Source organism: Euleptes europaea, chromosome 5 (genome assembly GCF_029931775.1).
Source record: "Euleptes europaea isolate rEulEur1 chromosome 5, rEulEur1.hap1, whole genome shotgun sequence".
Classification (NCBI taxonomy): Eukaryota; Metazoa; Chordata; class Lepidosauria; order Squamata; family Sphaerodactylidae; genus Euleptes; species Euleptes europaea.
Genome location: NC_079316.1, coordinates 8,026,589 through 8,044,254, shown reverse-complemented (window position 1 = coordinate 8,044,254; position 17,666 = coordinate 8,026,589). Strand labels below are relative to the sequence as shown.

Genomic DNA, 17,666 nt, shown 5'->3' with positions numbered 1-17,666 from the left:
GGCCTTGCACTGTGCAGCCTCGTTTCAGACAGGGCAAGAGGGCCAGAAGATCAACAGGCAGAAACGTAAGAGAGGGCCGGACAAAACAGATTAAGCAGAGCAGCCTCAATTAACAGTGGCCATAAGTCATTTACACCGAAAATTGTTCTATCATTGCTTTGTTGGAGAAACCTTTGAGACAAAGTACAAGAAACGAGTTACAGGAAAGAAGGAGATCCGGGGAGGCAAGTCGAAGTGGGTGGGCGGAGCGGTCCCATGCCAGACAAGCCCCTGGAGTCCAACAATTCATCCACTGTGTTTGAAAGCAAGATTTACTACACCTAAATGCTACATAAGCCACAAAGGAGGGGGCAGGAGAAGCAACACAGACCTGGAGTTTCACAGGCTATGCATTTGGTTGTCTCGCACACCCACACTCTTCTTCGATCAGTGAGAAGTTGGGACAGGGTTTAGTATGAGAGAGCACGGAAGAGAATGACAGCAGCTCAGTAATATTTATTTAATTGCAAATATAAAAGCAGAGGATGTGGAATGGTATCATACAGCCCGATCTCATCAGATCTCAGAAGCTAAGTAGGGTCGGTACTTGGATGGGAGATTTCCAAGGAAGACTCTGCAGAGGAAGGCGACGGCAAACCAGCTCTGCTTGTCTCTTGCCTTGAAAGCCCCTTGCTGGGGGAAGCTAAGCTGGGTAGAGCAACTGCCCTATGAGGAGCGGTTAAAACGCTTAGGGCTGTTTAGCTTGGAAAGAAGGCGGTTAAGGAGAGACATGATAGAGGTCTATAAAATTATGTATAATATGGAGAGAGTGGACAGGGAGAAGCTTTTCTCCTTCTCTCATAATACCAGAAAGTGGGGTCATCTGCTTAAGCTGGAGGGTGAAAGATACTAAAGGAAGTATTTCTTCACACAGCGCATAGTTAAATTGTGGAACTCCCTGCCCCGGGATCTGGAGATGGCTGCCAACTGGGGAGGCTTTAAGAGGAGAGTGGATGTGCTCATGGAGTAGAGGGCTACCCATGGCTACTAGTCAAAATGGCTACTAGTCATGATGCATACCTATTCTCTCCAGGATCAGAGGAGCATGCCGAATATATTAGGTGCTGTGGAGCACAGGCAGGACGGTGCTGCTACATTCGTCTTGCTTGTGGGCTTCCTGGAGGCACCTGGTTGGCCACTGTGTGAACAGACTGCTGGACTTGATGGGTCTTGGTCTGATCCAGCATGGCCTTTCTTATGTTCTTAAGGGTAGGTACTTGGAAGGGAGACCTCCAAGGAAGACTTTGCAGAGGAAGACAGTGGTGGACGGCTAAACCACTTCCCTATGGGGTTGCTACAAGTCAGCTTTGACTGGACGGCATGGTACTCTCACACATAAAAGCAGAACGTATTTGCAGAAAACAGGCACTTCTTCAGCCAGCAGGCAGCAAACCCACAGAAGGGATAATGAGGCAACCCCCTCCGCAATTTCAGCTAACTGTAACTAGAAGATCTCTCCCACTCAAACTCCCCCATCTGCTGTTTGCTACCTCTATGCAACTGAAGGAACAAAGCATTCCCTGAGCTCTCTCTGACCAGCAGAGAGAAAGAGAGAGAGAAATCCCCCCCTCCCCAAGGTGTCAGGAGACCGGCTCCTGGCATTAAAGCCCCACTGACAGAATGCACGCTGCCAACGATCCATCTGACAGAGGAATTGTTGCCGGCAGCTGTAACAATAAATCAAGTAATTAATTTATTGACCTACAGTGGTGAAGGCATTTCTGCAACTGGCCCTCCAGCAGTTCAACGTACCTTGATCGCTAGAGAAGTCAGGCAGTCTTTTCTAGGATGCAGAAACTCCCTCTTCAGGGGTTTAACCAAGAGTAGGGCTTGTTTCCTTCTATATCAATTGCAGTGATCTCAACTTTTATCATGGTCTATATATGTTCTGTTTTTATTATTATAAAATTAAAAAAAAAAGAATTTCTTGACCAGGGATTTGCATTTCATTTAACAAAGAGCCTTCTGGCTAAATTAACGCAACTGGTAAATCAGAAACCAATAGAAGAATTTGAGTTGAAATGGCAGCCTTTCTATGATTTTTATTCAAATAGTATATAAATAGTATATAAATAATCCAAAATATCACAAAGTATTCGCAGTGAGAATTCGTACTGAAATATAAAGAGTAGGTATGTTTAGATACTTGATAGAGTTTCAAGACATTCTAGGGTTATAGATTAAGGAAAGAATTTCTGCCAATACTTTTATTCTTCCTTTTTAATACAAATTTTGTTAAGGCTCGGAGGACAAAGCATGTTCCATTTTGCTTTTCCTCTTCCCCTCCTTTCTTTTTTCGGTATCCTCAATTTATATAAAAAAAGAGACTTCAGAAACTATTAAAAATTTCATCATTTAAAGGTTTAACCTTTAACAAGCTCACCATCTATCTGGCTCGAACAAATATTCTTACCCGTAGTCAGCTCCACACCTGTTTTTGCTAAGAAAAATGTTAACTGGTTTACTTGCTCCAGGGTCATTCGGATGCACAGAACATTACCAGCAAGGCCAGTATTGGGGAAACACCTGCTCTGCAAGCACATGATGATCCTGGAGTCCCCAGGGAACCCTCTTCCTCGGAGGGTCCAAGCCTTGGAAAACATTTCAGGTTTGGGCAGCAATATGTTGAACACATGAACACATGAAGCTAGCTGCCTTATACTGAGTCAGACCCTTGGTCCATCAAACCGGCAGCAGCTCTCCAGGGTCTCAGGCAGAGGTCTTTCACATCAACTACTGCCTGATCTTTCTAACTGGAGATGCCGGGGAATGAACCTGGGACCTTCTGCATGCCAAGCAAATGCTCTGTCACTGAGCCACATCCCCTCCCGTCCAAAATCCTGAACACCTGAAGCTGCCTTATGCTGAGATAGACCCAGAAAACAACTCAGCACCATCCTCTACATGACAGCCCTTCAAGTACTTGAAGATGGTTATCATATCACCTCTCTGTCTTATCCTCTTTAGGCTAAACATCAGAACATCGGTCCATCAAGGCCAGTATTGTCTGGCAGCAGCTCTCCAATGGAGGTCATTCATCTCACCAACTGCCTGGTCCTTCTGAACTGGAGGTGCCAGGGATTGAACCTGGGACCTTCTGCATGCCAAGCAAATGCTCTACTATGGAACCATGGCCCCTCCCCAAACATACACACACATACACATGAAGCTGCCTTCTACTGAATCAGAATTGGTCCATCAAGGCCAGTACTGTCTACTCAAACTGGAAGTGGCTCTCCAAAGTCTTAGATGGAGGTCTTTCCCATCACCTACTGCCTGGTCCTTTTCAGTGGAGCTGCCGGGGACTGAACCTGGGACCTTCCGCATGCCAAGCAGATGCTCCGCTGTTGAGCCTCAGCCCCAGACCCTTTGCCTGCCTGGACCGTGCTGCTTCCCCCCGACCCCCCCAGGGGTCTGAGGGTTTGCCTGCTCCTCACTGTAGGGCCCCAATCCTGTTATCACTTAGGGCGCCAGCTCCCAGAGAAGCAGTACCTGGCAGGCCCAGGCCACATCAGTGAAGCGACATTGCTCGAGTCTACCTTTCACAGATGCACAGTGCGCCTGAAAAGTGGTGCATTAAATCCCTTCTTCTTGCCTGTTGTTGCTGTCGGGGGTTGAGGTCCAAAGTTAGCAAGCCGCAGTGCAAGTCTCACCCTCTGGAGAACAACAGCCCGATCGGGGACGCTTCCACAGAGTCGCACCATCATCTACACAAAGAAACACCCACACAGTGTTGCGTGTCTCCTCTGCTTACTGCCCCAAACTTTGCTGCACCCAACAAACCAAGCAACTGGTAACGACACAACTGCCCTCAAAGGGGAAAGCAGGTCGTCGATGACCACCAGGTGGCACCCAAGAGGCACAGAAGTGAGCCCCCTCCCCCTAAATGCAAACCTCCCGGACGATGCCAGGTTTTGCTTGCCCACGGTGGGGGTGGCATTCCAAAGTGGATTCTGAAGGCACATCGCTGCCTGCCCAAAAGAAGTCCCTTCTGGCTCCAAGAGGAGCCCCAATGGGGCTTCCCACTGTTAAGACAGGCACTGCACTTCTAAATGCCTCAGATGAACACATGAAGCTGCCTTATGCTGAGTCAGACCCTCGGTCCATCAAAGTCAGCGTTGTCTACTCAGACCGGCAGCAGCTCTCCAGGGTCTCAGGCAGGGGTCTTTCACATAACCTATTTTAACTGGAGATGCCAGGGTTGAACCTGGAACCTTCTGAATGCCAAGCAGATGCTCTATCACTGAGCCACAGCTCCTTCCCAGTGTCGGTAAAGAACAGGTGATGGATCCATCTCTACGAACGGTGAAGATTCAGGAATCAGAACAGTGTTTCCAAGGGTGCCAAAACAAGCAAAAAGCTATCTGAATGTGAAACAGATGCCACATATACTAATGGAAACAGCAATACAAGGCGGGCAAAAGCCCCCTAGAACATAAGGACATCAGAAGAGCCCTGATGGAACAGACCAGTGAGGGTCCATCTAGTCCAGCATCCTGTCTCACACAGTGGCCAACTGGTTGTCCCGGAGGTCCACTCCCAGGCCGTCTAGGCCAAGGCTGACATTTCCTCCAAGCCAAGCACTGGGGTTCAGAGGGTTACTGCCTCTGAAAGTGGAGGTTCCCTTTCATCGCCATGGCTAGTAAGCCACTGATGGACCTCTCTTCCATGAATTGGTCCACCCCCACCCCCTATGCCTGTGGTCATCACTGCATCCTCTGGCAGCAAATTCCACATTTTAATCACTTGTTGTGCAGAGAAATACTCTCTTTTGTCCGTCCTGAATACACTGCCCGTCAGCTTCACTGGATGCCCTTGAGTTCCAGTATTTTGGGAGAGGGAGAAAAAGTTCTCTTGGTCAATTCTCTCCACGCTGGGCATAATTTTATAAACCACGATCACGTCCCCCCTTATCGTCTCTTTTCTAAACTGAAAACTCCCAGACTCTTTCCTCGTCGGGAAGGTGCTCGAACCGCTTCCTAATCTTGGCTGCCCTTTTCTGTACTTTTCGCCAGTTCTGCAGGGTCCTTTTGGAATTACGATGAGCACAACTGCACACCGTATTCCGAGTGATGCCACACCATAGAAAAGGCCCACTGGAGACACAGGGAGGGCAAGAAGAAGTCTTGAAGGCAGGCAAGCAAACCGAGCCACACAGAGGACCTGCAGCGAAAAAGTACCTACATAAGAACCCAAGAAAAGCCATGCTGGTTCAGACCCAGGCCCATCAACTCCAGGAGTCTATTCACTAGTATCCATTTTAACAAGTAGTCATGAATACCCCTCTCCTCCATGAACATGTCCCCTCTCCTCTTAAAGCCTTCCAAATTGGCAGCCATCACCACATCTTGGGGCAGGGAGTTCCACAAATCAACTATGCGTTGTGTGAAGAAATACTTCCTTTTATCAGTTTGGAATCTCTCACCCTCCAGCTTCAGCAGATGACCCCCCATCCTAGTATTATGAGAGTGGGAAAAGCTTCTCCCTGTCCACTCTCTCCAAACCATGCATAATTTTATAGACCTCTATCATGTCTCCCCTTAGCCACCTTCTTTCCAAGGTAAACAGCACTACGCATTCAAACTGCTCCTCATAGGACAGTTGCTGAAGCCCCCTGATCATTCCGGTTGCTCTTTTCTGCACCTTCTCAAGCTCTGCAATATCCTTTTTTAGGTGTGGTGACTAGAACTGTACACAGTATTCAAGTGTGGTCTCACCATAGATTTGTACAAGGGCAGTATAATAGCAGCAGTTTTATTCTCTGTTCCTCATCTAATTATGGCCAGCATGGAATTTACCAAAATGTTCTACCGTAAAACTGCTGCTCGTCTACTTAGGAGCCTCTGCCCATTTTCCTGTTGCAGGGGTCCCTGAAAGCGAGAGCCAATCAAGAGAGCCACCCACCCACCAGTGCTGCCTCCCAGCTGCGTCTGCTGAGGTCGACTTTGTACACCTCGACAGAGAACATGCAAGCTGTTGAGTTAGCTACTTGTCAATAGGAAAAGTTAGGTAGGAAAAATCAAATGCATAAGTATATGATGGGGGAGACTTGTCTGAGCAGTAGTGTGTGCGAAAAAGATCTTGGGGTCTTAGTAGACCAAACACTGAACATGAGTCAGCAGTGGGATGCGGTAGTTAAAAAGGCAAATGCTATCTTGGGCTGTATCAACAGAAGTACAGTGTCCAGATCATGCAAAGTGCTGGTATCGCTTTACTCTGCTCTGGTTAGACCTCACCTAGAGTACTGTGTTCAGTTTTGGGCACCGCAATTTAAGAAGGATGTAGGCAAGCTGGAACGTGTCCAGGGGAGGGCATCAAAAATGATGAGGGGTCTGGAGACCAAGTCCTATGAGGAAAGGTTGAAGGAGATGGGTATGTTTAGCCTGAAGAGGAGAAGACAGAGGGGATATGATAACCATGTTCAAGTACTTGAAGTGCTGTCCTATAGAGGAGGGTGCCGAGTTGTTTTCTGTTGCTCAAGAAGGTCGGACCAGAACCAACTGGTTGAAATTAAATCAAAAGAGTTTCCGTCTAGACATTAGGAAGAATTTTCTAACAGTTAGAGCGGTTCCTCAGTGGAACAGGCTTCCTTGGGAGGTGGTAAGCTCTCCTTCCCTGGAGGTTTTTAAGAAGAGGTTAGATGGCCATCTATCAGCAATGCTGAGTTTATGACCTTAAGCAGATGATGAGAGGGAGGGCATCTTGGCCATCTTCTGGGGATGGAGTAGGGGTCACTGGGGGTAGGGGGTAAGTAGCTGTGAATGTCCTGCATTGTGCTGGGGGTTGGACTAGATCACCCTGGCGGTCCCTTTCAACTCTATGCAGTTACCGAATAGATTCCCTTATACATATAGCATCTGAAGCACCTCATCACCAGTCTAGCTAATCAACAGTGCCAGCTGTGACTGACAGCAGATCTCTGGGGTCCCAGGCAGCGATATTCCCCAGTCCTGTCATCTCAAGTCATTCTAGTGGCTGAGGATCGAAACCGGAGACCGTCACATGTAAGGAACAGCCTTGTCGTGTCAGACACGTACCCGATGGCAAAATTGCTGTCCTCCCTCCAGTCCACGATGCGGCAGATGAAGAGGGTGCTGGAGTAGTCCTCAGGTCTGGAGGCGAAATCCGGCGGGCAGTCGGCCAAAGAGACGTAGGCCCGAGGCACCCTGTGGTCCACGGGGGAGAACATGGCGCACTTCTTGAAGAGTTCACTGTTGCGGTCGGTCAAGAGCCGAAGGGAGCCCATCGCCGCCCGAGAGTGCTTCTTCTCCAAGATGTAGACCACCTGGAAGAGCCACAAGAGTTGCCCAGTTAACTCCAGAAGGGAGGCTTTTAATTCCTACTAAGGGCAACCAGTGTGGTACAGCGGTTGGAGCATTGGAGTAGGTTCTTGTAGGTTATCCGGGCTGTGTGACCGTGGTCTTGGTATTTTCTTTCCTGACGTTTCGCCAGAAGCTGTGGCAGGCATCTTCAGAGGAGTAACACTGAAGGACAGTGTCTCTCAGTGTCAAGTGTGTAAGAAGAGTAATATATAGTCAGAAAGGGGTTGGGTTTGAGCTGAATCATTGTCCTGCAAAAAGTATCAAAGGTAATGTGCTAATCACTGTCCTGTAAGTATCAAGATAATGTGCTAATGAGGGTGTGGTATGTTAATATGGAACCATTGTATCCTGAAGTGATCTGTTAATGTGTGAAATCCAAAGCTAATCCGCATGGCTATTGTGGACTGTAGTCTTTGTTAGTCTGGAGGTTTTCAGGACAGGAAGCCAAGCCTTATTCATTCTTAAACTCTCTTCTTTTCTGTTAAAGTTGTGCTGATGTTTATGGTTTTCTACATGAAGACTCAGTCTTGCAGGTATAATGTTAATATTGACAACCAGAATAAGGTTTCAGTTTTAGAATAATAACTTTTCAGATTAGTTTTACAGTTAGATAAAAAAATTACTGATTTGGTTATACTATTAGAAATACATAAATCGATAATTATGAAATTATTGTGAGGTGAACTATGTTCTTTTATCCTTGTTTGTATGCTGCGTTTTGTGGTCCCGATGTAAACTTGTCCACAACCTTGTCCACAAACGCAGCATACAAACAAGTTTACATCGGGACCACAAAACGCAGCATACAAACAAGGATAAAAGAACATGAAAGATACTGCAGACTTGGCCAACCTGAGAAATCAGCAGTGGCTGAACATTGACTGACACAAACAGGACACAGGGTCTTATTCCAAGACACTGAAAGACTGGACAATTCTACCAACTATTTTGTCAGATTGCACAGAGAAGCCATTGAAATTCATAAACATCAGCACAACTTTAACAGAAAAGAAGAGAGTTTAAGAATGAATAAAGCTTGGCTTCCTGTCCTGAAAACCTCCAGACTAACAAAGACTACAGTCCACAATAGCCATGCGGATTAGCTTTGGATTTCACACATTAACAGATCACTTCAGGATACAATGGTTCCATATTAACACACCACACCCTCATTAGCACATTATCTTGATACTTACAGGACAATGATTAGCACATTACCTTTGATACTTTTTGCAGGACAATGATTCAGCTCAAACCCAACCCCTTTCTGACTATATATTACTCTTCCTACACACTTGACACTGAGAGACACTGTCCTTCAGTGTTACTTCTCTCTTTTTTTTATAAATTTTTTATTAAATTTTTAATGAAACATACAAAAAAGAAAAAAAACATAAAATACAAACAAAACAACCAAACAGAAATATAAAGAGCACTAATTATCTAATAATTAAAAGATACATTCTCTTAATATATATCTCCATAGTGCTCTGAGTCCCAACCCCCACCTCAGTGCCCATCACCATTGGACTTCCGTTGGGGTGTTATGACACTACATAAAAAAAAATTCTCATCTTATAGTTAATTAAGAATCACATAATACTACAATTCGTTAAGTACAGTTTCAAAATCCGTTTTTGCCGATTTATCCCAATATGAGGCGGCCTTTGACCATATAGATTTAAAATCCTCCATATCTTTATCATGTAAAAAAAATGTAAGTTTGGCCATCCGCATATACAACCATAGTTTTTCTCTCCACTCTTTAATTGAAGGTTTATTTATTTCCTTCCATTTTTTAGCAATTGTGATTCTTGCCGCAGCAAAACTATATTGACATATGACTCTGTCACCTAGATCTAAATCTTGTTTTGAAATACCCAATAAACAGAAATATCAAAAACAGTGTTACTTCTCTGAAGATGCCTGCCACAGCTGCTGGCGAAACGTCAGGAAAGAAAATAACAATACCACGGTCACACAGCCCGGATAACCTACAAGAACCAATGAACTCTGACCGTGAAAGCCTTTGACAATATAATTGGAGTAGGATTTGGGAGACCCAGGCTAACAGTTAAGAGCGGTTCCTCAGTGGAACAGGCCTCCTCGGGAGGTGGTGAGCTCTCCTTCCTTGGAGGTTTTTAACCAGAGGCTAGATGGCCATCTGTCAGCAATGCTGATTCTATAACCATAGGCAGATGATGAGAGAGAGGGCATCTTGGCCATCTTCTGGGCATGGAGTAGGGGTCACTGGGGGTGTGGGGGGGAGGTAGTTGTGAATTTCCTGCATTGTGCAGGGGGTTGGGCTAGATGATCCTGGTGGTCCCTTCCAACTCTATGATTCTATGATCCCCACTCTGCTGAGAAAGCTCCCTAGGTGACCTTGGGCCAGTCACATGCTCTCAGCCTAACCTACCTCACAGGGTTGTTGTGAGGATAACGGATAGGGTCGTCAGCTCTGGGTTGGGAAATACCTGGAGATTTTTGGGGTAGAGCCAGATGAGGGCGTGGTCTGTGGAGGAGAGGGACTTCAATGCCATAGAGTCCAATGGTCAAAGTGGCCACTTTCTCCAGGGGAACTGACCTCTATCGGCTGGCAATGGCCTGCTGCCATAATAGGTTTTCTTCTCCAGTGGGAGAATAATATGATCAACTTCAGGTAGGGTTGCCAGCTCTGGGTTGGGGAATAACTGGAGATTTTTGAGGTGGAGCCAGAGGAGGGCGGGGTCTGTGGAGGGGAGGGGCCAGCGTAAGTGGCACTACACTGGTGCCCATGCCAGTGTGCATGGTGCACGTGGCATGGATGCCGGGGCCTCGCCACTTCTTGAGGCAATTCGGCCCCCAGCCTCAGGAATGGGCTGTAACAGATTTCTGTTCTAGCATGAGGTTTTATGGATTGGAATTTAGGGATATTTGTTACTTACCCTCAAAGGGCTGTGTAGAATGGTGTCTATCTAACCCTAAATGGTTCATTCAAGGGGCTGGCATTGACCTTTAAAGCCCTGTACGGCCTGGGACCAACATACCTCAAGGACTGCCTCCTCCCATATGAATCCACCTGTACACTCTGGTCATCCTCAGAGGCTCTCCTTCATTTGCCCCCGCCATCTGAAGCTAGTCAGATGGCAACCCGAGGAAGGGCCTTCTCAGTCGCGGAACCAAAACTTTGGAACTCCCTGCCCAGGAAGATTCATTTGTCTCCCTCTGTTAGTGTCTTTTCGCCAGCGGGGGAAGACTTTTTGGTTTCGTCTGGCACATCCCCAAGAACGTTTACCAGCTCTCCTTCCAGTGTCGTTTGCTTATGTATTTTTAACTGAACTATCTCAGAATTTTAACTGTGGCTTTAATTGTTCATATGATTTAACTGTTTTACGTTTGTCTCCTTGGGGGACCCTGATTGGGTGGAAAGGCAGCATAAAAATGGTTTTTAATAATAATAATAATAATAAATAATAATATTCTGACAGCACATGTTCTCAGGACAACAGGTTCCTGGGCCCACTAGCCAAGATCCTTTCAATTTAAGAACATCTGTTCTAACCAGACTGAATCTGGAATTTTTTTCCATACAACGCACATATTCCACTACGGGACTGTGAACCACCCCAGAATGGACTGTCCTGGTTTTATTCCCAAGAACACCTTGTGAGGTTAGGGTTGCCAAGTCCCTTTTCGCCACCGGCAGGAGGTTTTTGGGGCAGAGCCTATGGGGGGAGGGGTTGGGGAGGGGAGGGACTTCAATGCCATAGAGTCCAACTGAAGTGCCCCGTCATCCGTAGAATCCAATAAACAGACAATGAGGAGGAGGTTAGAACTGAAGCAGTCAGTTCTTTATTTAGCTAAATACAGAGCCAGGTGGAGCTAACCGCTAATACAAGAGCGGAGAGTCGCCAGGAGAGAACAAAGGAGGGGAAGGATCCTTTATGCCTTAGGATCGGGGCAGGTACATTGCCTTACAAGGAAACAGTTCATATAACAAAAAGACAAAAGAGCCAATACACAATTAGATACCTAAATGTGTTAATTAGCATAGCCTATAATGTAGCCCGAAGGCGTTTCTTAGAAAGCGCTCGCGCATCTGTAAGTGGGAAACAGAAACTCCAGATAAGAGAATCCATTCACTAAGCCAAGGACGGCTACCCTTAATGTGCAAGGGGCCCTACCAGCAACAAAAGGTGTTGTGGCTTAGTCTTCTGATGCCAACTTCCCCAAACATTCATGGCATATGTGTGCATGTGTGTGTGCGCTTTGCATCAGCCCTGATGTTGGGCATGACACAACTGCCAAAGTGGCCATTTTCTCCAGGTAGACAGATCTCTATCGGCTGGAGATTAGTTGTAATAGCAGAAGATCTCCAGCTAGTACCTGGAGGTTGGAAACCCTAGTTTTGGGGTAGGTTAAGCTGAGAAAATCTGTGCTTGAGTAGCTGCTTTCAAGGCAGCAAAAATCCAATGATTTTTTTAAAAAAAATAAAAAATGGATTTTTAATATTTATATAGGATTTTTTGTTTAATTTAAGTTGGATGTTTTTGATTTAAATTGGATTTTTTTTAAATAAAAGAAAATGTTCTTAAGAGAAAAAAAATCTATCTAAATATAGTTTTCTTTTTGAGATACATTACAATCCAAAGGTTATTCATCATGAAATAAGGATTCGCTTTTAATTAGGTAGCATGAGGGTGTATATTCACACAATGTTTACATTGCATGCACAATGTCATGCTCTTCTTCCAGAAGTTTCTGTAGGATTATTTTGGGCAATTTTTCTATCTAGAAGATATTATCACAGATGCTTGGTTTTGCAGTTCCAAAACTAGGGTTGCCAACCTCCAGGTACTAGCTGGAGGTCTCCTGCCATTACAACTGATCTCCAGCCATAGAGATCAGTTTCCCTGGAGAAAATGGCCGCTTTGGCAATTGGACTCTATGAAGTTCCTCCCCATCCCAAACCCTGCCCTCCTAAGACTCCCCACAAAAAACCTCCCGCTGGTGGCAAAGAGGGACCTGGCAACCCTACCCAAAACTGATTTTGTGTCTGCAGATATAGCATGCCTCTTCTTCAAAGCAAAAATGTTATAAAATAAACATACTGAGTTGAGAAAAAGACCTTAATCCCATTGCTCCTTTGCAAATCTATATACACAGAATCAACCCCTTACCTCTTAAGTGCTAAGTTTCAAGAAGTTCAATGAATACAAGATTGTGTGGAGTGGACTAGATCTGCACAAGGACCTAAGTGTGAGGAGGGAGGGGCAAGCAGTAAAAATGATGGGGAAACGTTTTGAGCAGAATTCTCCACAAGTCTTGGGGATCTTTGTGTGCATAGCCTGAGGTTTATCATGTTATTTTCTCCCTAGAGGAGAAAATCTATAATGATAGCAGGCAGTTTGGGAATATTTTAATGAATTTCTTCTACCTATGGGTAAGTAGGGTTGCCAGGTCCCTCTTCGCCACCAGCGGGAGGTTTTTGGGGCAGAGCCTGAGGAGGGCGGGTTTGGAGAAGGGAGGGACTTCAACGCCATACAGCCCAATTGCCAAAGCAGCCATTTTCTCCAGGTGAACTGATCTCTGTCAGCTGGAGATCAGTTGTAATAGCAGATCTCCAGCTAGTAGCTGGAGGTTGGCAACTCTATGGGTAAGGCAGGCATGCATGCAAAATGCAAACGCTGCAACAAAGAAATGCAAGGCCCAGTGGACCAAATGAAACAATATGAGAAGTGTTGTCAAAGTACAGCAGAAAGGTTGTCCAAATATGAATGATTAACCTATTAAACAGGGCATAGTTCACCTCACAATAATTTCATAATTATCGATTTATGTATTTCTAATAGTATAACCAAATCAGTAATTTTTTTATCTAACTGTAAAACTAATCTGAAAAGTTATTATTCTAAAAATGAAACCTTAATCTGGTTGTCAATATTAACATTATACCTGCAAGACTGAGTCTTCATGGAGAAAACCATGATGTAAATCTAGTAGTGGCTTAAATCGTGATTTAAATCGGTTTTAAATCCACCCTGGCTGCTTTTAAGAGTGTAGGAGTACGGCCAGTGTGATGGTTCAGGTAAGACCATTACCTACCTTGCCCGTCTTTTGAAGGAACTGGTCTGGATCATTTGCCTTGGGGGAGTCTTCCCCTCTTGCATGGCGGCCCCCGCAGGTCTCTGGGTCCCGCCCTACAAAAAAACACACATTAAAAATGCACACGTCACAATGGCTTCCATGCCCTTTCTCTGCTTCCCCCTGTTAATGTCCCTTTTCGGCAACCCCAAGGGCCAGCTTCGAGTGCCGGCCCAGATGGAAAGAAGATAAAAAAGTATGCCCGAATAGCCAAGGAACACATTCCGGCATTTCAATATCCTTCCAGGCCGCAATGGGGAACAGATATATGGTCAGCTTCCATTGTGCACATCTGCTAAAGTCAAAATAAGCCCCAAAATTTACAAGTCCATCTATACCAGCCATAATAAACAAAATGGTGGAACCCTAGCTCGGCTTATTAAAAATGCAAATAAAAGCGTTTGAATTTCCTGGCGTTTCTTACGTTGGGGTCAATTCACTTTTCGCACTACATAAATAGTCCCCTTTAAGTACTTCATTAAAACCTTTAATTTCCTTTAAAGAACATTATGCACGGTTATAAAATGCATATTTCGCCTAGGAACCAAAACCGCACCTTGCAAGGAGATCGTCTTCAGCTACGGCCCAGCCGTTATTAAAAAGGGCTTGTGAGGAGTCATGAAAGCTCCGAATGCTCCCCTCTCTAAGGAGCAGGGAATCCAGATCCTAATAAATTGTTAACCAAAAGACAATCACATTTCAAATACTAAACGTGGATAGCGCTTTTTTACAAGTCTACTGGGGCTATCTTTTTAACTTTGGTAGAGGCAAAGTTGGAACCTCAGAGCCCCGGAAAGATGTTTATTATTGGTAGTGGAAAGTGCCATCAAGTCGCAGCTGACGTACAGAGATCCCCATAGAGTTTTCAAGGCAAGAGGTGGTTTGCCATTGCCTGCCTCTGCCTAGCAACCCTGGACTTCCTTGGTGGTCTCCCATCCAAGTACCAAGGAGGGCTGACCCCGCTTAGCTTCCAAGATCTGATGAGATTAGGCTAGCCTGGGCCATCCAGGTCAGGTCAGACAAACAGAGGCCATTGCCCGCCTCTGCCCAGCAACCCTGGACTTCCTTGGTGGTCTCTCATACACGTGCTAAGCAGGGCTGATGACCCTGCTTAGCTTCCCAGATCTGAAGAGATCGGGGTAGCCCAGCAACCTATAAAGGGTAGTTGTGAGGGAGCAAACCCTATCCACCCTGTCGGATGGCAATCTGCGAAGAAAACCTTACATTATCTCCAAGAATGCCCATTTCCAAGAAGAAGTCAGTCATTCTGGTCTCCAAGTTTAAGAAAAAGAAGCCAACAAGAGGGTTTTTTAAAAAATGAGGGAAAGGTAATAAAACATACGTTTTATTGAAAGACTATGAATCAGGATGCCAAAAAGCACTCACATGAAGACCAGAGAGAGGCCAGGATAGAACCTTCGAGCCCGCACGAGAGGATGTGGTGGATTCTAATCTGGTGAACTGGATTTGATTCCCCACTCTTCCACATGAGTGTTGGGCTCTAATCTGGTGAACCAAATTGGTTGCCCCACTCCTCTGCATGAAGCTTAGGGCTATTTAGCCTGGAGAGAAGGCGGTTAAGGGGAGACATAATAGAGGTCTATAAACTTATGCATGGTATGGAGAGAGTGGACAGGGAGAAGTTTTTCTCCCTCTCTCATAATATCAGAACGCAGGGTCATCTGCTGAAGCTGGAGGGGGAGAGATTCAAAACAGAGAAAAGGAAGCCTTTCTTCACACCACACATAGTTAAATGGTAGAACTCCCTGCCCCAGGATGTGGTGATGGCTGCCAACTTGGAAGGCCTTAAGAGGGGAGTGGACATGTTCATGGAGGAGAGGGGTATTCATGGCTACTAGTCAAAACCTATTCTCTCCAGGATCAGAGGAGCATGCCTATTCTATTAGGTGCTGTGGAACCCAGGCAGGATGCTGCTGCTGCAGTCATCTGGTTTGTGGGCTTCCTAGAGGCACCTGGTTGGCCACTGTGGGAACAGACTGCTGGACTTGATGGGCCTTGGTCTTATCCAGCATGGCCGTTCTTATGTTCTTAAGCCAGCTGGGTGACCTTGGGCTAGTCACAGTTCTCTCTGAACTCTCTCAGCCCCACCTACCTCACAAGGTGTCTGTTGTGGGGAGAGGAAGGGAAGCATACTGTAAGCCACTTTGAGTCTCCTTAAAAAGGTAGAGAAAGTCGGCGTACAAAAACCTGACCAGCTCCTACAGTGGCAGGGGGTAATCACAGGACGCACACACCCGACGAGAACAACTTCAGAAAGGGAGCCGGAGAGCACACGGCACATGAGGGAAACCAGAAGAAATCCTGGAGAGCTGGACCAAGAGGTGAAGTGGTGGGTGGGGAGGCCGGGAGAGAAACCGACGCCCCTCTGCCAAACCAGAAATAAACTATGCCGAACCTCTGCTGTCGTGGTTATCCGGTGACCATTCAATATTTCCACCCCGGGCAGCAGTGTGTTTTCAGTGGGAGATTTACTATGTTAGCTTGGGCAGGGCCCGCGGGGCTTATCTTACAGAGCAAACACTCTCCGGCGGCCCGGGCCCAGCAGAGCGGTGCCTTAATCCCCTTGTTTCCCTTTCGGGTGATTACCTGACAAAACCAAAAACGGTTACGGCTCTGCTGAAAAGAAAATGAGGCACTAATGGCCAGAAACCCTCTCCAATTAGTTCTGTTATTGCCGGCAAATTCGAGCCAGCGATTGCGCACCGTCCGCGGCCCTCCGAGACCGGCGGCTCGCATCGGCCTCCTAGTGAGTGCAGCCAGCGCCCCTCCTCCTGGTCGGATGGGCTTGTGGAGAGAGAAAAAAAAGTTCTTGAAAGTTCTCTGCGCAAATTAGATTAACCGGGACGGCTGAGGTGGCCAAAGCAGGCCCTTAAAGCCATCAGATTAAAACACTTATTAGCCGTGACGGATCCAAAGTTAGTTTTTCCAGCCTCGCCGCGGCCACTGTGGAAATTTCCAGCCCTCTCCAAGAAGAGCACAATTAACATTCGCAATCCCCGGCTCGCAGATGAAAATATATCGTTGCTTTCGGATCTCGGAGCGAGGGCGGAGGGCCGGGGTGGGGGGAGGCATCGCCCGCCCGGCGTGGAAAGGAGGGCAGTCGGTCCTGCTCCGCTGCGGTTATAAAATTCAGAGGCTGAGTTTTGCACATGAAGAAGAAGAAGAATGGAACGACTAAAAATCACCTCGAACAATATAAACGGGCTAAACTCACCAGTCAAAAGAAAGACGACTTTCCACAAACGTCTAAAATTTTCTTCGGATATAACTTGTTTACAAGAAACTCATATTAAAGACCCGTTTAAAAGACTCTTACAATGTGACAAATTAGGTACATTATACACCTCTTTAGCTCAAACAAAGAAAAGAGGAGAGCCGACATATGTTAGAGGGAATAAATTGACAGTGCTGGATATTTCCAGAGACCAAAATGGAAGATACCTGATTCTGTTAATGCAAGGAGTTGACGGTCAAAACTTTACAATAGCAAATGTATATGCCCCAAACAACGCGAAGGAGAAATTTTTCAAAGAATTTTTTGAGACACTTCAAGACTTTCACTAAGGAGGCTAATCTGGTGAACTGGGTTTGTTTCCCCACTCCTCCCCATGAAGCCAGCTGACCTTGGGCTAGTCACAGCTCTCTCAGCCCCACCTACCTCACAGAGTGTCTGTTGGGAGGAGGGGAAGGGAAGGTGATTGTATGCCGGTTTGATTCTCCCTTAAGTGGTAGAGAAAGTCAGCAAATAAAAACCAACTCCCCTTCTTCTTCTTCTTCTTCTTCTTCTTCTTCTTCTTCTTCTTCTTCCATCTTTGGTTTAGACTGGCAGGCCCCCTTTCGCAGTAGAGCACGCAGAGTCTACCAACAGTGCAGGGCAGTGCCTTTCTATGAGCAAATTCCCAGCATGCACCACCAACTGTGGCCCACCCAGCCACCATACTGTGCCCCTTTCTCCTCTTGGCCGATGACAACCCAGCCACCCCAACCCACCAGGCAGATCTTCCAGAGATCAATGGTTTTGCCAAATCCAACTAGAAAGCAAGGACTATGGGTTACTCTAGTATTTCTTTGAATTCTGAGGGCTTGGGGAGGGAAACAGGAAATTTTCCAAGAAAAACACAGATTTTTATGGAGGATAGTTCCCCCCCCACACCCTCAATT

The 17,666-nt window shown here is 46.2% G+C and overlaps 1 protein-coding gene across 1 annotated transcript in view; it reads right to left on the bottom strand.

The window, feature by feature from the left end:
- DIS3L2 (DIS3 like 3'-5' exoribonuclease 2) overlaps positions 1 to 17,666 on the bottom strand; it is a 246,597-nt gene that overhangs the window by 134,788 nt on the left and 94,143 nt on the right. Inside the window, exons 8-9 of the mRNA XM_056850570.1 lie at positions 13,446 to 13,540; positions 7,077 to 7,324 (exon numbers count right to left, since the gene is read on the bottom strand). Of these exons, the coding sequence (XP_056706548.1) occupies positions 7,077 to 7,324; positions 13,446 to 13,540 (343 nt within the window). The remainder of the gene's footprint in view (positions 1 to 7,076; positions 7,325 to 13,445; positions 13,541 to 17,666) is intronic.